The sequence below is a fragment of the Erpetoichthys calabaricus genome, chromosome 10 (genome assembly GCF_900747795.2).
Source record: "Erpetoichthys calabaricus chromosome 10, fErpCal1.3, whole genome shotgun sequence".
Classification (NCBI taxonomy): Eukaryota; Metazoa; Chordata; class Cladistia; order Polypteriformes; family Polypteridae; genus Erpetoichthys; species Erpetoichthys calabaricus.
In genome coordinates, this window is record NC_041403.2 from 83,642,286 (window position 1) to 83,664,281 (window position 21,996).

The 21,996-nt window shown below is 36.4% G+C and overlaps 1 protein-coding gene across 1 annotated transcript in view; it reads right to left on the reverse strand.

The window, feature by feature from the left end:
- wls (Wnt ligand secretion mediator) overlaps positions 1–21,996 on the reverse strand; it is a 59,238-nt gene that overhangs the window by 31,767 nt on the left and 5,475 nt on the right. Inside the window, exon 2 of the mRNA XM_028811515.2 lies at positions 8,759–9,025. Coding sequence (XP_028667348.1) covers positions 8,759–9,025 — 267 coding nt within the window. The remainder of the gene's footprint in view (positions 1–8,758; positions 9,026–21,996) is intronic.

Here is a 21,996-nt window from a genome sequence, read left to right on the forward strand (position 1 = left end):
AGATGCATATTGAGCAAAAATGAAAAGTGTCACTTTTACTAAACAATCTGATCCAGATTAAATGCTGCCTGTAGCATTTGAGCCAGATACAAGATCCACAGATAAAGCTTGGCAACTGCTCTGCAAGATCAAGTACAGAAATAACCTAAATAAAAGGTAGCACTCTTTAGATATTACTCCCTGTAGCCAAATGAGACTGCATTGTTTAAACTAAAGGATCTAATATAGCAAGACGCACCTGTTTGATTCCTAATCCAGCCACTCTGCCCATCAACCCACACTTATCCAAGTGATCTGGTTCAAGCAACTCTGCTCTTCTGGCTAACCCTGATCCCAAATTCATAGGAATGTGCAAAAATGTACTCTTTTGCTGCAACCTACCAACTGAATGCAATTTGGATTGGTGAAGTTCATACAAATAAAACATCAACCAAAGTATAAAGGATAGAACAAGGGCAAGTATATTTAATCAGTTCACAAAATCTAACAAAGTATAAACAAAAATACCTTATCATTCGAATTTTTTATACCAACATGTTTAAGCTAATGCACCCAGAGTCTGTGGACATGTAGTGTTAGGAAGCTTTTTAAATCTTTCTAGCCCAGTGTTCAAATACATGGGACAAAAAGGTATGCGTACAATGACTTTAGACTTGCACAAGATGGATACAGATCAAGTTACTTTAATACTGTAAAATTCACTGCAATCCCAAAACAAGCTTGTACACTTTATACAGTTCATCTAAAAGCCATTTTTGAATTATCCAGTAGGCTTCCCTGGAAGTGCAATATAAAAATAAAGAAAAAACATACACACTTATCTTAAAACCAAGACATTCATGAAGTCACTGTAAACCCTTGTGTATTCATGCATTAGATCTTAGTTTTCTTCATGGAAGCTCCCACTACATTAGGGACACTTTAACAAGATGGTCACTATCATCACATTGGTTACTTTAATGGCAGGCAGCCGTACAAATCCAGAGTCTTCCTTCCAATAAGCCTTTACTTAGTAGATGCACTTAAGTTACAATCGACTAGGGAATCCTGCTACTTGAAGTCCAGTTTATTCAAGTCTCTAGACGCAAGACAGAAGCTGTACAAATTACAGTTTGAGGTTCTCTCATACTATGAGTGCCTGCTGTTATCAGAATTGGGAAATGGTAAGACATTCCTTGCTCGAGTCCTGTGATTTTAAAAGCTATAGGTGGATTGCCCAAAATGGGAGGACTTGTTTATGTTTATTAACCAGCAAAGATGCACTTCACAGAGCAAAAAAGAAGCTCTTCTACTGTTATGAAACAAGCCAGAAATCTAGTACTCCGAGAGGGGATTACTTGCTGTTTCGATGCTCTTGTACTTTTAGACAGAAGATCCTGCCAATGGTATGAATGTCAGCTCACAGCACACAAACATTCCCTCACAGTACCGAGCTCATTGCCACAGCGACTAAGCCATTTCAACAGCTGTGTTGTTGCTGGAGTGCAGCCAAAGTCATTTGGGGAGAGTATTCATTTCTCCTTGCTTGTGTGAATAAGCTTTATTGCACCGAGAGGATATTGGAGTCCTATTTACAGTTTGTTACCTCTTATCCATTAGTTCAAAACATCTATTGGGATCAGAAATTCTGCAATTAGGAGCTTGACAGCTTTCTTAAACAGGAAGTATCTCTTGTTCATTGAGAGTTGAGCTCATCTGCTTGAGTGCAGCTTATGCCTTTTTGAAATAATGCTGCATTTTTTTTTTTTCTTTTTGATTCCTTCTTTAATACTTATACGCTTTGCTAGGCTGACCTTGTAATGCCCTAAACAAAACAAACTTCAAGCAGTTTGAATAAAAGCAATTGAGGAAACTCGGCTTCATCTTTTTTCTCACTTTGATCACACTCCCTTTATCCAATTATAAACCTAACTTCAGTCTGCAATCTTAACATACATCATAAAAAAAAAAAATTAAGAAATTTCAGTTCATAAATTTTTCTACCATGACTAGTGGTTTATGGTTGCAGAAAGTAGAGTGAAATTCTGTGATAAATCACAAAGTGGTATTATGTGCATTATGTCTGTACTGCTTCCTGCTCACAATGTATTGCATCCTTGTGGTAATTGTTTCCTCACGTCTATTCATCTTGGATCAAACAGACATTGTTGTGTTCTTACTAATGAATCACAATTGAGTTACTGGAAAATTTGGTTATCCTGCCTTATTGTGTCAGAGCTATGTTAATGGCATTTTGTATGTTTTCTATTTTCTTTTAAATAATTAAAACAAGCTAGTCAAAAGGTATAGCCAAAAAAAAACACACAACAACAAGAGAGTCTGCAGCCAATAGGTATGCCGATACCTGCCCTAAGAAGGAATACACAACAGCTTTAGGAGGCAGACCATTTATGTCATTAAGGTAAATAGCCGCCTGAATATCATTTCTTGATTACCATCAGTGCAGACAAAGTCTTTAAGAGACGTTTGCATAAGGTATTTAATTTATTCAGAATGCACAGTTCCGAAATAAAGCCACATAGTAAATAAAATATCATATGTGACGAAATGAAAAACACATCTTGTATGATGTGTACAAAGAAAAAAAGGTTCCCAGTTTCCCATTCTGACACACACACACACATCCAAAGTGATCAGATCAATTGTCATATTAAGGGATGCAACTTTTAACCTGTCACTACCACATGGGGAGATGCATTCCACTCAACATAGGTTGATAGGCTTATTACTGTCATTTGTACAGTGAAATTGTTACCTGCAAGACATGGTCAGCATGTAACATTTTCTAACACCATGATTAACGAGTTTAACAGCCTTGTCTCAAGATTCATCTTTCTTACCTGAAACTCCTCAACACATATATTTATCATAACCTAACAGCAATAAAATAAATGAACTGAATATACCAAATGTGGTAATGCATTCTATTACTTCTCCATTGCACAGCATTCATAAAAACTAATATTTGGCTTACATGATCCTCTTTAATGAGTGTCATTTGATATGCAGAGACAGTACACAGTATGACTTGGAGATCTCTAGTGCAATTAACAGTGATAGACTACCTTTAGCAATTTGCTCAAAATGTTATGCTCTTCTCCAAAATTATTCAAATATAGTATTTGAGTTTCATGGTTGTGAAACTCTATAAAAAGATGTGCCTACTCCTCAAATCATACTCATATGAATCATTCATTAAAATGATTTTACTAGAGACTTACTTTTGCTGCTAGCTAAATACTTGTGGTATGGCCACAACCTTTAACACATTGAAGGTAGCACAGAATATACAATGTTTAAAGTAATGGCAAACTATTGTACCAAAAATATGTATACAATGTATGCCATAGGGTTTAAAGTAGGATCCAGCAAGGGCAGAGGGCTGCTCCTTAATGCCAATTTCACATCAAAACCGCAAGCCACACACTGATAGTAAAATGCAGGTACTACTCAGTAGACAAATATTTAGACTGCTACCAAAGTTAAATATTTAGTATTATACAGTGGAACCTCGGTTTGCGAGCATAATTCGTTCCGGAAACGTGCTCGCAGTCCAAAGCACTCGTGTATCAAAGCAAATTTCCCCATATAAGAAATAATGGAAACACAGATGATTCGTTCCACAACCCAAAACTATTCATATAAAAATGATGATTAATACAAAATATAAAGTAAAAATACATAAAACAAGTTAACCTGCACTTTACCTTTAAAAAGAATCATGGCTGGTGTGAGTGAGTTTCTAAACTCTTGTGGGATTCCACCCAACGGGACGACATGTGGAAGAGTGACCCGAAGCAACCGCAGTCTCCCAGCGTTTTAGCAGTTCGCAGTAAAAGCGAATCCGAAAAGATCGCAGACATGCTATAAGCGCCTGCCGTCAATGGGTGATACAAGGAACATTATAAATGCGCAGGGCACAGTACTACTTGGCCACGGCCCTGCCTGACTGCTGTGTCTGTGTATAGGAGAGTGGCAGATCCCACTACAATAATTATCCGTACTGTTGTTGTTTCAAGCTGAATAAAGCTGGCGAGACTCAACTGTGTTTTGGGGTGCAAGACAGGGACTTGCACGTCACAGAGCGCACACACACACAGAGTCACAATGCTTTAGTAAACAGTATACGCGAGTACGGATGTTGAATATATGAGTGGAGGCACGCTGACTAAGACAGAATAGGAGACGATTGCCCACAGTCCCACAGCGAGAGAGAGAGAGAAGAACCATCAGCTCAGTTGTAATAACATGACGCTCAGCAGACAAAGCATATACATACTACTCGTATTGCAAGACCTCGCTCATTTATCAAGTAAAAAATGTATTAAAAATTTTAGCTCGTCTTGCAAAACACTCGTAAACCAAGTTACTTGCAAACTGAGGTTCCACTAGATTTCCTTTCGCTCCAAATTGGATAATTTATTTATCAATTACATTTAGTGTTGCCAATGAATGAGAAGATGAATTTGTATGGACAGTGTACTGTACATTTTTATTTCAAAAGAACAACAATTTGTAGAAGCCCTGAAAAAGCAATAATTCATCTTTTCATTGGTATGTCAACATGCATCAGCATATCCAGGCTATTCGTCTACTCAAATGTTCTACTGGTGTGTTTACACACATGTTCAAAATAAAACTGAACAAACTATTGCATATGCAGATGTTAGGCTTCCTCAAGATTTACGAGAGTTAGTATCAAGACAAACTATGGCCCAAGCTTGACATTAGGTAACTTTGGAATAAAAAATGTAGTCCTATTTTACAAAATTAGACGTCTGGTATTTTATCTTACAGCCTTTGTATACTTTTGCCAATGAGAAAGAAGATGTATTGAGCACACCTGAAGAACTGTTTGAGTTTCACTGCAACAGCAGCATGTCTGCCAGTGGGTACCTCTAAATAGCAATATGCCCCAAGGCAATACTCTGGAACAGCACATCCATGATGAAGTGAAACCTGCATGCTAAACAGCAAAATCCATTCCTTAAAATACCATCTCTGTAGGTCAATATTTCGACTCCTTGTATCCTGCTGTGGGGTTACTTTGCAAAACAAAAGCAGATGCCCATTGCATGAGACAGCAATTGGGAACTTTGTGATTCGAAAGGTAATGACACAACATTAGGCAATTTTACTTCACATTAGTATATACCATTTCAGATTCAGGCATGCATTTATCATACTGTAGAATACCCAAAGGGGTGATAGCAGCCAAGTTGGTCTAGACCTGTGGTCCATTACAACAATACATTTTAAACTGTATACATTTTCACAGGTATATAGAAAAAAAAAATAGCAGCAGATTTGCAGAGGCAATGGCATCAAATCACTAAGAAATAAAAGATACGGAACACTAAACCTGTTAACATTTAATGTCTGATATACTCAAAAAACACCACCACCAAAATTTCAATTGCACGTTTTAATGCTAGGCATGTAGCTCAAAGAATTTTACAAGAGGTTAAAGAGAACATTGCAAGAAAAAGAAAAAAAAAAACCCAAACACACCTTACACTTCCACATTTCCCCACATAATGAAGGAGATCAGCAGCTCAGTAAAACCAATTATATTCTAGGGCCCTGATTATATCACCATTGTGGATTATAGTATGCCTATAATAAATAAATGTGGCATTCCTGGAAACGTGTAAATGGCATCCTGCAACTTGCCATTCTATAGCAACCAATGTGCATACTACGTATAACACTTCCCAATCATTACTAGCCTCGGAGCAATATGTTTGCTTGTAAAGTCTGAGGTTCTCTTTCTTCCGTTTCTAAATGGGGTTATATGCTAAACATTTCATGAAAATGCATAAAACTCTGCACACTGGAAAACATATCAATATAAACATGTTAAGCACCTTACTGCATATGCATATGTGTGCATTTGGCCTTAAGCTTTTAGGGCCTTAAATTATATAATCTGGGGAGAAAAGGCCAATGCAAAGAGAGATAGCTGGTCATATTGTTAATAATGAGGTAAAACAACCTTCTGAACTTCTTGATTTTTGATACCACATAACACTACTTAAATTACTTAAAAATTAAAACATTCAGGCTTTTGCTGGTAACCCACCAAAAATTCTTCCTAAGATACATTAAAGGTAAACCATATATTGTACATTGTATATACTATAACACTTTAGACATGCATATAGTCTAATCTAGTAAAGCCTCCTTGGTGTGTGTGCATGCATGCATTTGTCAGTGTGGTGGTGAAAATCTTCTTCCTTACTGACATTTTCCCAGGCAGCCGGTACAACAATGCCCCTTCATTACAGGGGCCAAGTTATCAACTAATCCTTCTATGAAAGCAAATCCTGGACGGCTTCCAAGTACCTATCCTTGAAATGTCATTTCAGGTATACTAACTTAATAAGAGACCAAATAAGCAATTAGTATTTGTATTTAAAGAAAAGTTTTTTTTTTTATATATATATATAAATAAAAGTACAATGTATAAAGAAAAATATTAAAATTATTTTGATCCGACATGTCAAATGCCTTCCAGGCTATTCTAGGCTTCTCTTCTCATGCTAAATTTCTGTCAAGGGCAAATCCTCTGTCCTCTCTGGCCAGCAAACAGGTTCATTTAAACCTCTCACCTACATTTAAACCACAGAAATGCCACACTGAAGAAGTAACCTAACTACCCCATATATCTTTACGGTTCGTTTAATGTGGCAATGTGTCAAATGACAACGTGTTAAAAGGAATGCTAAGTTAGGTATATTTTTTTTTTCCAGAAAGTTGTGGGGGTTAAACACATTTTGAGGTGACCCTAGACTTTTGGCATGAAACCACTATTTAGGCTAAAAATGGATCATTCTAGTAATAAGCTACTTGAAATTTTGGTTACAACATTAATGCAGATGTTTCATCAGTAAAAAGTAAATGTCAAGCCTAGTTCTTGCCTTATTTACAGTGCACTACTTTTCTCTCCCACATCTCTTCCTCTACTGGGTTCCAGGGTTCTTCGGCAGCTATGTTAGATCCTGCTCCTTTCATGGGATCTACAATCATTGAAAGGATTTCCAAAAAGCTGTGGTTGAGCTGTCACAGATCATTTTGAGGACATATTACAATAGAGGACAAGACTATAAATGACGTTTTGCTCTAGTTGTCCTTTTTAAAAATGTGTGACTAGTTGTTTATTTACTATAATATTAATGTAATACTCTTAATGGAAAACGGAGTCAAAATACTGGACAGAAATAGTGCAAATATAATTTCCTGGATATCTTTCATGTGGGCAAAACAGTTACTAAGGGGTAAATTTAAAAAATGTCAAATGTCACAAACTCCTGGTGCTTGAACTTTAGTGATCTCTCCCTCCTTTGTCTCAAGTGAAATCAAACTGTCAGTTTTACATTAATCCATTACTTTAGAACTAATATAAAATAACATTTTTAGTGCTGTTTTCTAGTTGTCTTGCACAAGTTATATTTTGTTAGTGCTTTTGTCAACATACTTGTACATAATTAGAAAAATAATGTGACCAAAGTTGCTTCTGTTCAATTACTCATAAGTGAGAGACTACATCCCCATTGCAAAAGTACTATTCAAATATATGGTAACTGCTTTTCACCAAGTTCTTCACCTTTTTTGGATTATACTCGTGAACATTAGGTTGCCTTTAAACCCTAACAAATGACACAAATTTAGAGTTTGCAGGTATGTATTCAGCCATGAAATTTGCTGATTTGGCAGGCTTGCTAACTGTGCATCTCTTCAATTAGGCATTGTCTTGACAAAAAATACATCCAGAGGTTCTAGGAATTTGGATAGCACTGATTGTTTCTTACTCACAGCAGCTGAATCCAGGATTCAAATCCCATCTGGTACAATCTGTGTCGAGTTTCCACAGAGATGGGCTAGTACTGCCTTCAGGGTTGGTTTAGTGTCTAATCCTGCTAAGAAAAACACTGGTTTCTCACAGTCCTAAACTGTATAGGCAGTGTGGGGAAAAAAGGTTAAATGCTTGGATGAGTTAGGGTAGGGACTGTGCTGGTCTCAGGTTTGCAGCATTTCTACTGGTTTTCAAACTCTTTAAACTATGATTTTTTTTCTTATATCTATCTTTGTTAATATGAATAGACCAATAATCCATTAAACATTTGTTTATGCCTAGCTACATCTTTGTCTGCTTCCTAGGATCTTTTTTTCCCCCCTTTACAAGTTATGGACCCTTCCCTCCATTGATGATACTTTAATTTGTCAGCCATTAACCTTGCATTACTCAAAAATAGATTTAAATATAGGTTGCTGCTATTGGCTCAGATCTAATGTTCACTTACACTGTATTCAAACTTGCAGTAGAAAGGAAAGAGTGGGTTCATCATTCAAGGGTATAAGGATCCCCAATGGAGAGGCACCTGTTCACTACAGATTCGATTATCTTATGGTTTTATGCATTGTATTTAAAGTTTTGTACTAAGGAAACCACTTGCATCATTTTTTATTTAAAATTGCTGTTACTGTGAATGTGACATTTCTATAGAAAAAAAAAAAAAGATTTGTTAATTTCTTGCTTCAGAAAGATCATCCTACTAGGCTTTCCTTCATGACACTGCATTTTTAAATTGGTATTCTTTAAGCTTTTCCATCTTAGTTTAAAGTTCAAACATTCTCTCAGCTCATTTCCCGCCCTTAGGTCTTTTGAATCGGGTACTCCTACTTCACCATTAAATAAATATGACATACTCCCACTCCTCATAACTCCAGTAAACTTTAATAAACTTTATTTACTTACCAATTTGGTTGGCAAGTTTAAAGACAATCTCAAACTGGAGGACAAAGAGCATGAACTGGAACCATGAACTCATCTCCAAGTCAGGCTTTGGAATGTGAACTGCAAATACAATGTCATTGGCTTCAATATGTCTTTCTGTGGCCTCTTTGAAATCCTGAATCTTTTCACACGGGTTACGTCCCCCGGGCATGAGCCATTTCTGGTGATATTTTCGGATATCCACACATTTGGTAGCCGTATAAGGAATTGCAGTGGTGGGACTTGGAGCTATAAAAAAATAAATAAAGGTTATTTATAAATAAAGGAAATAGGTTTTCAATTCTATTTTTTGTAAAAATTGATCTATTTGTACAGAATGATTACAATAAAAATAAAAAAAATAAATACACTCCAAACAGTCTCTTAATGAGAAGCCGATTCTTGCTGTTAATTAAGCCTGTTATTTAATTCAATGTGTTGTTGCTGCTCTCATTCTGCCACAGCAGGTATTTCCAAATTTGTTGATTTTTCTGTTTTTTTCTAAGAACACCGTCAAAATGTTTTGGTGACCTGAGAGACCAACTTTACCGAGACCTTCACCTTTCTTTATTTTCAGATATTGTGTAATGGGCACAGGTGAGCTGGTCATATGGTGGCTTGTTTGTCTCATTATTGTTTGGCTACTAATTAAGGAAAAAGAGACAACTAAGGGGCATGAGTCAAGTTAATTAAAACTAAAGCAAAAGAAGTTAATTAGCAGTAAAAACGGCTCACTAATGAAGAAGATGGTTAGAATGAAAACATGCAGACACTGCGGCCCTCGAGGACCGGAGTTCGACACCTGTGCACAATGCAACTTGCCACCTACCACCTCCATTTGTTATTGTATTGGGTTAGTAAAAACAAAAAAAAAAAAAAATAATGGAACCAGTGAATGTTAAAATGTTACTTTTCATGATGGATAATGCTTATGCTTTAAGGGCAACAAGTAGTTACAAAATAAAAACTCATGTATAGTTCGAATGCATAAAATGCTTTAAGAATCACTTTTAAACCATATCATGGCACCCGCATTTTAAATTGCTTTGAATCGTGAAGTGCCTGGAAATTCCCACCCCTGAATTTCACAGATGAGGACCGATTATAATGGATCTGCCACTGTGCACTCACTTTTACAATAAGTAGAAAGGACACACATGCTTTTGGGACACAGGCTCTAACTGAAAATATTCTTGGTCATTGTAGTGACTAAGGGCCGGTTTCTACTTCACACTCTGAACGCATATGCGCACACATCATGGCTACCATGCATTCCCAGAGTTCATTTGACATGTCCTCCAAGCACATCCTCAGAAATTAACAATGTGTGCACAAGTTGCACTACCGGCGGAGGGCACAGTGTGTTCAAGTTGGAATGCGGTGTCAGAGTCAGTATCAACATGTGACAGCAAGCAGCTTTGCAGATCCTACAGGATCGATGTGTGTGCTTTGATGTTTGATGAATGGTTAGATGTGGTGAAGTAAAATGATTTTCTTTTCAAACACTGCATATTCCCCATTGTAATGACGCAATACATTTTACAGGTCTTACATACAGGTCTTCTGTGCCATCTTATTCATTTTTTTTTTTTTTTTTGCACTTTCACAACAGCATCAGAATGAATGGCAGCATATTTGAGCCACAGTAAATAAAAATTAGGTTCTATTTTGCTATTAAAGAGGAAATTTCAACTTTAATCTAAATTTATTTTTGTCGTAAACGTCATCTTAAAACTGACCCAGTTGTTAATTGCTATGTGCTTCTGGGGCTTCCTCCTGAAATGACAGTAGCAGCAAGCAGCAATTGCCACACAGAACACATTTCATTTATGATATTCCAGCTCTATGCTCATTTAGAATCCTTAGATTTATACTTGAAACCACTTTCATGGTGAAGTGGATTAAAAGTATGTATATTACATTTTACAGATAATCGTTAACTTCATTTAAATAATGAATACTGTTAATAATTACACATGTGGGGTGGCACGGTGGCAAAGCAGTAGCACTGCAGCCTCACTAGGAGTCACTTTCCTGGTGTTCTCTGCCTGGAGTTTGCATGTTTTCCTGGTGGGTTTGCACAGTATGCTCACCTTGCGATGAGCTGAAGCCCCGTCCAGGGATTGTTTCTGCCTCACACCAGATGCTTGCTGTAATGGGTGTGTCCCTGGATTGTACGTAATCATTAAACATGCATTATTTTCTGAGATATTGTGGCAAGGTGTCCTCAAAATTTAATGGATGTTTCAGGCAATTCACAGCACAGCGAAGCCGAACATTTTCTCACCGTGATCTCACACTGCCACCTGGTGGAATCGCGCATGTACTGTACAAACAGTACAACACTTGCATAGCAGAAACGTCCGCAGGAGTGCACATTGCGTTAAGTATACACTAGCTACAAAAAGCCAAAAACTGATTGGTTAATTCTACATTGCAGGACAAGTAGGCATTGCCCAGTTTCATTAGGAATTCAGTGTTAACCACAAAATTTTCTTTATATAAAAATTAAAACACTAACAGAAAGAGATGCCCTCCTAAGTCTATCATACACTACAGAAAATGTAACCATCTAGTGAGTGACAGTTCTGTGGGTCAAAATTCCCTTTCTGATAGGAATGGACAATGGCCAGACTCATTTAAGCCAATAGAAATGCCACAAATATTCAAATAACAGTTCTTTACAACAGTAATATCCAGAAGTGTTTCTCTAATTTAAGACAAGTCAGAAACTAAAGCAGATGGGCCTACAGCAGCTAAAAGCCACATGAAGCTCCACTCCTGTCAGCTAAGAACAACAAGATGAGGTTTCAGTTAGCATGAATAACCAAAATTGGACAACTGAAGATTTAAAAAAAAAAATATCACAGGAGAAGTTAATCCGTCATACTTGGTGATATGGTTGGGTCAGAATTTGACTTAACCAGCATTAGTTCATAGATTTACCCTGTTGTCAACATTACAGTCTGATGGTGGCAGTGTAATGGTGTGGGGACTGTTTTCTTAACACATACTAGGCATCTATTAAGACTGGAAAACTGCAGATACATTTTCTCAAAATCCCTTAAACCAATTCAGAGTTGCAGGGTTTGGGGCCCGTGGGGTGCACCCAATTCTGAGGGTACTGGGCACAAGGTGTGAAACAGACGACAGGGTCCCAATCACTCACAGTCAGGAAACAGGGAAAATAAAAACTTGTACAAAACTATGCATATATTTATCTACCTGTATATGTAAAAAAACCTAAGCCTAAAAGTGCAAACGGAAGTGCAACAATGATGTTTTTTGCCACGCTTTAACGCTTGGGCTTATTTTAAAATTGTGTGTGTGTGATATAGATATACATACACACACACTAGTCATTTAGCTCGTTACAATAATGGGCGCTAGAACAGTAGTGCATATACATTAGTAATAACAGTCTATATTAAATGGCAAGGGACTTTAACCTCATTCTTTTTGTTGGTCGTATTTTTCTTTTTCTTTCTTTCTTTCTTTTGTTGATGTTTACTTGCTCAGCTGACTGTTCTTCGTGGGCTGCCGCCGTGTATTGTGTGTCTTTAATTTTCTGTGACAGTAATACTGTCTTGTACGTCCGTAATATACCTTTAAATTTTCTCTGGCGGTAATACAGGCGTGTGCGTCAGTAATATGCCTTTAATCTCCTGTGACAGTAATACTGGCTTGTATGTGGCTGTAATATGTGTCACTGTATTGTGTACCTTTAATTTCCTCTCGCAGTAATACTGGTTTGTATTTCCGTAAAACGCCTGTAACTTTGTGACAGTAATATCGCGCATCGCACCATGCCCCGCGCATGCACACTTCACCAGAAGACACACACACATGGACACCTGGACGCACACAGGGATTTTATTAAAGAGGATATATATTCTTTTCAGAATTTATCAAACTTTAAATGTGATGTTAGATTTTCAGATTCTAATTCCATTTTTAAAATTATAAACTAAAAAATATCTAGAACTCGCGTCTCGCAAGACGGGACTTTGTGCCAAAAGATTTAACCACGCCCGGGGCCGGAAATAAAAACACAAGCAGTAGGACAGCTGCTGTATAGGCTTTTAAATGTTCAAAGTGCCGCACAAGATGCAGATCATAAAGCACGGAGGCAGCAGATTGAGCAAAGAGGAGGTTTACAAAAAAAAAAAAAAATTTGATTTGTTGGGCTAACTGGAAGCACACTTAATGAACTGAAACAGTAAATAAAAATCTCCCACTGTCATGAACACTGTAACAAAGTAAATTGTCAATTTAAGTTCTTAAGGATGTACATATTGGATCTTTTAGTGAGTGTGACATTCTAAAGACAGCAAACCAACACTTTTTTCTAGAACATCACATTTAAAATTTATGGGCACTAATTTGCCTTGTTAACTTCCACTGCTGCACTACCAGCCAATAGTCATAGGGTGATGTAATACATTACTCAAAAAATTCTAATGGCTTTTCAAAATGTCACACCAAGGCTCTTTGCATCATCGAGAACTCCAGCAGTCAAATAAAAAAGTAACATTTCTACTACCTCTTCAACTGGCTGTTCATGGTACAGCATCATTGAGATAAGTCTTAGGTTTGAAGGAATGTCTGTTGAACACTCAAATTCTGGCTTGCACATACCTGTTCATTTGAAAGTAAAAATAGATATTCTTTGAAACGCATGACAAACAACTGTGTCTTTTGATGTACTATTATCAAAATGTTATAGGTGAAATTATGATCAGCAAAAAAGTGTTTTTTGGGAGTGGGGTCAACGTGTACACTGTAATTAGGTGCAATAAATAAGCAGATCAAATTATGTAAGTTTACTTACTAAAATTAACCTAGAAGTTGTAAACAAATGTACCTAAAAATGTCCGATATCATCTACTAGAAAAATAAACCTTCAGAATTACTTTAAGTAACACATGACCAAAATGCTGTCTGTTACAAGTAATCGCCATGGAAAAGGTTCAATCTTCTGAGGTAAAGCACAGTATAGGAGCATCCCTACCTGACTGAAGGCGGCAGCTGTTCAAGTGGTTTGTAACTTAAATCCAGTGTACTACTTGAGTATTAAATACCTACAGATTTCTGCCTGCAATTTACCAGTTGGACAGCATATCACAAGAAGCTTTTATTACTGTACATTACTGCAATTGTGCTGTATTCACATGGGAAACAAGCTTCCAGTGGGAAATTTCACATCAATGCCCACGAAAGTGGTAGCTCCCTGTGGCAGATACTATATTAGGGGAAATAACAGAATTAACCAAGTTTTGACCTTTCACCTCATCCAATATTTTAAAATAATAAATCCAAGTAAGCCTGAAATTACATTTTGTGGATGCACTGTATTAACATTAATGAGATAGGTGCTTAATGTGCATTTTTTTGTTTTTATATGAATACAAAAACAACTCAAAACTGAACAGCAGCTTTGGGTTTCTCGCAAAAATTCATACAAATACAATAAATTCAGAGGTGAGATGTCACAAGATGCATTTACAAAAATTCTCTAAGTGTATGAACACAGCATTTAGAAGGGTTGTAAACTGCTGCCTGCAGACGTATGTAATGTTGAACGTGTAGCCACTTTTTGGGGCATCACTCTTGCAGTCGAATTCAAAAAATAATTTCCAGCTTGCTTAAAGTAAATTAAAATGTGCTTCTAATTGACTCTTGTAGAAGTTCATTATTAAAATTGTCACAAGTTTATATATAAAAAAAAAGTCATTTATACTCCTAATATACATAAACTTATGAGCTGTTAATTCAGTTTTTAAACTAACACACATTAAAAGGGTTTTTATTTTACAGGTAGTTGTCGATGTATGACCTGTGTGTCTTACGACCATTTGACTTACAACCATTACCGCATCCCACGGGCAAATGAGTTTTTGCCATGTCAGCTCCATCTTGATCTCAGTTAATTACCTACAGCGGTTTCGACCATGTTAAGTTACATTTATCTTACAATTACAGAAAAAAAGGCAATTGATCTCAATGCAAAAATGAAGGTGGTGATCAAGCAGTATTATGTAGGAAAGAAAGCGAATGCAATCATATGCAACTTTAATTTATCCCATTACAACTGGTGTTTAAGGCACACGCTATACTGCTGTGCTCTGGCTTTGAATCTGGTTAACGTCTATAGTTTCTGTGTTGTGACTCATGATGTGCTGCTGTGTGTGAACCACCACAAAGGGGTAATGAAACCATACTGAACTCTTATCTGGTAATGTTCATTATTAACAGGCTGAAATATTAAAATAGAAAACACAAGTGCTCAAACTCTGCCGGTACAATTCTCCTCTCACCGTTAACACAATGAACACTAGGAAAGGCTCACACAGATGATGTAACATAACACAGATAAAGAAAGGATTCATGAAGCCTTTAATGGTTCGGCACTCATGTGAGCAACAGAAATTACAGAAAAAAAAAAAAAAAAAGAAAAAAAATCTACAGAATGTGCTACGAATTATGATAAAAAAAAAATAAATAAAAAAAAAGATGTAAAACAAACAATATGACTTAACATCAGAATCCATGAAGCCTATGAAAATAAAGTCGTAATACTGGGCCACCTTAAATTCCTTTGCACCTCTTCAGTGTGTTTTGCAAATGTGTCAATCAGCATAAGCAGCCAGCTATCCTATCCCCCACCGTGGCAGCTGAAGTCAAGCCAGACAAAATTCTCAGAGCTCAAGCCTGTTTATCGGAGTGTGGGGTGTCTGGAAATGTATTTATTCCAAATAATGATATTATTTACCCTATACATGTGTGTTTTCATGTCTACAACAATCAGGGTAAATGTAGGATGACAAGAAATGCAAGGCAAGAAATGTTTAACACAACTAAAACAAACTTTTTTCATGTCATAGTAATAATTGACAAAATGTTGATGTGAAGTGTATAATGTATGAAGTCTGAAGTCCAAATATCAAATAAACAAATTCACAAATGATATAACAAAACAAGTGTGCCTATAATCAAGAACATAACCGAAGAAAAAGAAATTATTCAATTTATATGTTGCTGTCAATGTGTAAAAACCGAAGCCCAAATATCAAAATCGGCACAACCTAAACAGGTCTGCTTGGCTGGTGAAGAGGCAAGAACTGCTGCCTCATAATCAAGAAGTTGTGCTCAAGCCCAGGTACTCCCCACGTTTACTGTTATGAGTAATGAGCTGCTGTTATTACTATTACATAATTTAAAACAGCCACATACAAATACAAAACAAAAACATTCATACAACCATCATGGCTGGAGTTTTTCCTTTTTGAAGTTCGTCCTTCTGATATTTGCATCTACTACATTAGCAATTAACCCAGAAATATATACTTTAAATTTCATAGTAGCCTGTTATTATGCTTTAATCTTTTTCAACAAAATGACTGAATGTTGTGCTCAAGGGTATTCTGCTCAGCTTTCAAAATAATACTCTTTGGTAGGGAAGGGAGGACTACTAAAGAAATGTGTAGTGATCTATAATTAGCATTCCATAAACATTAACCAAAAGTGGGGGTGTAGTTAGAAGTTCCATTCCGTTACAAATACTTCATTAAGGGAAAACGTTTAATTTGGGAAGACATCTTTGAAATTTGACTTTGAGGCTTTGTCCAGTGACAAAATGTATATGTGATGATACTGACCAGTTTTGTAGCACATTACATTACATTGGTCACTATGGAGCCTTAATACACTGACTTGCAATCTGGAAGGAGCACTCTCAACATGTCTCTGAACTCACAATGACTTCAAGGTATCATTAAAAACTGACTAGTTTGGTACATACGGGTATAATGCATTTGTACATGAATTTTCAGATTGTAACATTTAAGCAAATTAAAAAATAGTTATGTGCAAAGGCGTGCCTCTTATCCATTGAAGCACTTTTTAAATGTTCTTCCTCTCAAATGGCTTCAATAGCAAGTATTTACATATATTAAATCAGCTCAAGAGGTAAGTTTGTTTCACTCACGATACTGCATGGCAAACAAGGCACAAGAAACAATATTTTTATGTTCCCTCTTTCTGTCTGCATTAATCCATCAATAAGACTGAACCACATATCACTATGGGAAACAGGTAAACATATATTAGACACAGTTCACATACAAGCTGATACACAAAGGCATTACTTTTAGAACAATGAAAAGGCATCAGAAAAATCAGCTTTCCCATTTCAGTTTGTATGAACAGAGATGCAGGATTTTTGATGAAAGATTTTACTTTGAAATGTGTTTGCAGGTTTTGCAAACCTCCTCCACTCCAAACACTCCATTGGATCTGCACATAATACCACACTGACACCGTAGCACAAGGTAGGCTTCCTGAATTATGCCATATAAGGCAGCATAGTTCCAAAGGCATTTACATTTATTTGCTTGGCTGACGCTTCTATCCAAAGCATCTTGCAAAAGAAATAAACATAATCAAGTAACATTAGGCTAGTGCCTGTTTGTTCAGCAAGTGTAGTAGGACAGTAGGGCTGGGTATCAGGACTGATGTCCAGATTCAATTCAGATTCACAATGCCACAATCCAATATCGGTTTTATCTTGACTGAATTAGCGTGCACCAATATATTTGAAGTGGTGGCTTTTAGAAATGACTTACTCATGCATAGAGAACATTATATTAATGTGACAAATTTCAGTAACGCTTTATTTGAAGTGTCTACATAGTGATTTCATAACATATGCATAAGCAGGGAATGACATTTAAGAAGTAATACTTGATTAGTAATGAACAGCGATCATCAGTATTTCAAAGAAGAAAAGAAAAAACAGCACTGCACTCATTCATAATTCACCATATTTTAAGCAAAACGTGTATCGTCACATGAGAATTCACACGTATTATGGGAGGGCTTCTTGTGTCAATACAATGGCATATACTTTATAAAACAGCTATGCCATCTTGCAAATATTATAAAATAAATCAAATATTGCCTCTTAAATGTTATTCAATAACCTATTCTTACGTTATGAATCTCCACGTAGAAACCCTTCAGCTAAAATGTTGGCTAAATTTATTCCTCTAACATTTAAAATAATCTTAAATTAGTTGAGATTAAAGAAAACATCAGTAAGACTCATATCTTAATACAATTCTTCAGGTAGCAGTCACATTCATCAGTCTCAAAAATGTGTCCTCAGCAAGCATTTTAAAACAAGGATCTAGAGCTGATGCTTGTTGACAGTGGCACGGAATGAATGGAACATAAGAAACAGCCATCGTGACTGATAATGTTGCTATTATGGAGCTACTTCAAGTTGGCTGGTTTGAACACATGCTCACTTTTGTATCGCTTGCTGCTCCTGCTCTGAAAATTCCAACCATTGCCCACTTTTTTTTTTTTTTTTGCTAGGTTAGGCACATTGCAAACTTTTTCCATAGTAGCATTACAACTAGCCACGTCCTTAAAGAAAAGGAACTTTTATTGGACTTGCCAACACACAAACCTGTGATGCAGTTACACAATGGAACAGTGCACTGGAAATGCTAGAAAGGTTTTTGGAACAAAAGCGAGTCATCTCAGCAGCTCTGTATATAGGCAGCGAGGTTGTTCCTGGTGTGACTTGTATGCAGCGTGCTTGACTGCAACACATCTGGCACAGGTGTTCGGTTGTTTTTAATGTGCAATTGTCACATAGAAATCTATTGCCCTGGATATTCAGCTGTCCACACATTGGATTTAAGTGTCAATGATGCCAATTTCAGTTAAAGAGGAGACATCATTTTATGCGAGATTGTAAAGTCCTTGTCTCGTAGACAGCCTTAACGGGCACATTTGTGCAATCTACTGGATCGGATGTCAAAAATGAAGATAAGCAAAAAACTTCATTGTAGTAATTGAGCAGGATTGAGATTCACAAGATCGATCTTGAGACCTTAAGAATCAATATCAAATCATTTTAACAAAAAGTAACGATTAATTGGAAAATTATATTTTTACCCAGGCCTATAGGACAGGCAACAAAAGTTGATTGCCACAAGTGAAAAGATGTGATAACTAATAAATTTACAATCCTGATTTAACAATCACTAAAGTGATTAAACAATGAGGCAACAAATCGAACAATATGGAAGGTCACAGAGCATTTTTTTTCCAAATCAGATATTCATGGTTTACCAACCTCTAGGCAAAATTAAGTATTTTATTTTTCTTATTAGGGAATTCCAAAGCTTCCATACTTACTGGTTTACTGAAACAGCTTATAAGAATTAAAAAGATTAAATAAACATCCTCCTTGGTCCATCAAAATCAACAGCCTCAAGACTGGCAGGAAAACGAGCAAAGCAGGAAAACAAGCTTGCATTAGTAACTGTTTTTTAGCAGCCAGACTAATAATTGTGTAATTTGTTAGTACTCCATTATCCTGAAAAATCTATCAGTACATCTACTAAAATGTTATGAAAACAGTACAAGCATACAAGGCAAAGTAAACCATATGGGAGGGATCATACTGCATTCTTCACTTCCAGCTACATTAATCAGATGTTATTAATAATAATTCTTTGCATTTATATAAAGCTTTTCTCACTACTCAAAGCACTTAGCAATTGCAGGTTAAGGGCCTTGCTCAAGGGCCCAACAGAGCAGAGTCCCTTTTGGCATTTTACAGGATTCGAACCGGCAACCTCCCGATTGCCAGTGCAAATCCCTAGCCTCAGAGCCACCACTCCGCCACGATTAGGACACAATTCACTGTATATGCAAATGTAAAGCATTTGCACTGTACATTGGCACAGCAGCAGAAAAAGCTACAACTTCACAAATGCAGCATCCCTGGTGAAAAGCCATCGATTTTCAGCAACCACTTTTATATGAAAGGAAAACAAAAGCAAAATCAAGGTGTTGCATTTTCCCCATATAGACTTGGAATGTTTTAAAAAGATGCATTTCAATTAGAAGAGTTTTTATTGTTACACTCACTTTAAAACATTGAGAGTGAGATTAACTGCTGTGAGAGATTAAAAAAAAAAATTCTACCATTATGAAAAATTAAAGTGATATCTGTGCCAACCTGTAGGTTTTCTGAGCAATTCTCCAAGAACAGTATCTCCTTAGCAGCAGTTAACATTTTACCTACTATCTGCCTTAATCTGCATCAATTTTCTCTGTAAACTCTAAACTTGGTGGTTATTGTAAAACGCAAATAATTAAAAGCTAACTTTATGAAAGGTGAGTATTAACATGCAACACATGCACCATTTACAGCCCTCTTAGTCAAAATGTGGCTTAAAGATCCAATCTCCCAGGAGGAAGAGATCTTCAATAATCTGAAGAAAAATGTGTGAATGAGCAAAACATCCAACTAACTGCTGGCTTTTAGCAACTAGCTGTCAGCATGCACACAAAAATCCTGAATCTCTAAAATAAAAGCGTTAAAAACAACACCCAAGGGAATGAGCCATTTCACAGCACTTCCCCTTCCTAAAGTACTTTAAAAAGCTGAAAGAGCTCAAAATATCTTGAGAGCCCTTTGCCTGCAGTAACACGTCTATGATTATGTTGTTAAAAAAAAAAAAAAAATAAAAAAAAAAAAAACTTAAGCCATCAGTATCTTAACACCTGTATCCGATTATTTTCAGTATCTTGTAAAATGACTAAGAACATTAAGAGCTTGACTTATAATTACTGAAAGACTAGGAATGGATTCAGGAAATTGATGCTTTTTGAACAATAAGCAAAGATTCAGATCAGAAATCCACAGTTCCAGACCTAGTTTGTTATGGTGGTTACAAGTTTTTATTCCATCAAACCACTTACTAAAAGAAAAGCCAATTCTTCCAATTAATGAATGTAATATCTAATATCTTTACCAAAACAGATTTAAATACTTTTATGAATTTAAAGGAAAATCCACATAATATTTAATAGATGAAAATGGATTTGTATCTCTAAAGATTTACTTCCTTTTCCTATGCATTTAATTCACCACACACTTTTTTTTTTTTTTTTTTTTTTTAAATAGCAGAGGAGTAAAATCCTCTTCATGGATGCCCAAAATTGTAAACCAATGAACACCTTAAACTGAACCGTTGCTCCACTCACAACTTTACCCTGTATACACATGTAGGGAACATAATAATTTTGAGGAATAAAAACCTGACACTCAATGTAGATAATCTCCTGAAACTTTACTTTTCACCAAAACAATTATTCATCTCTGCCAGCTAACATCAGGCACTGTGATTTATGTATGAGCTAGAGTGCTTTAAAACACTATGTAGCTCTTGACATTGTATGATGCAAAGTAAGAGGGCAGAAAAAAAGAAAACAAAAAAACACAACAGGGATTAATTACAAAAAAGGGGTTCAGCAGAAGAATTAATAATGGATCACCTTTAAATTGGTCTAGTACAATCAAATGAATGTCATTCTACAAAGAAAGCCTCTAAACAAGTCATTAAGCCTCCTTCATAACAGTTCTTCAACAATATCCTAAAGCATTTTCAGCAGGTCCACACTGCTTTAAAAGTCCAAAATTGTTAACATATTACTACAACTTATTATGTCTATAGTGATTAAAGCACTCCAATGACTGACCTCATGCAGTGTTTCTCGCCCGCCCCCACACTACAATTCGACCTTTCCACCCAGTTATCTTCCCTGCAAAAGGAGGAAACACCAGCCAGTGAACAAACACAATGAAATTCTGCCTCAGTAAATCCAACAGCAATAGGATGGAACAGATAGGCTAATTTATCACAAGCAGTTGGCCAGCTCAAAACAAGAAAAAGTTAATGCTGTATGCACTCACCATCACAAAAAGCTAGACTAATCCAAAAGAGCTGTACTCACTCAGAACAAGTCAGAGTTTCATTTTTAATCATAATGAGAATTACAAAAACCTAAATATAATAATTGGACTGAAAAATGGGCAGTGGATCTCCTTATGGCTGGAGATGGTCAAAATTGACAAATATGTAACTCAAGCAAGTTAACTGACAGATCACCCTATACAAAGTTACCCCAGATGTTGACTACCCAGTTCCATTCACCACCAATCATTTACACTGTGTTGTTAATAATGCATAATAATAAATAATTCATTTATATAGCGATTTTCTCAATACTCAAAGCGCTATCCACACAGGGAGGAACCAGGAAGCGAACCCACTATCTTCCACAGTCTCCTTACTGCAAAGCAGTAGCACTACCACTGCGCCACCTTTAAAAATTTCTAGTATGGAAAAAACTTG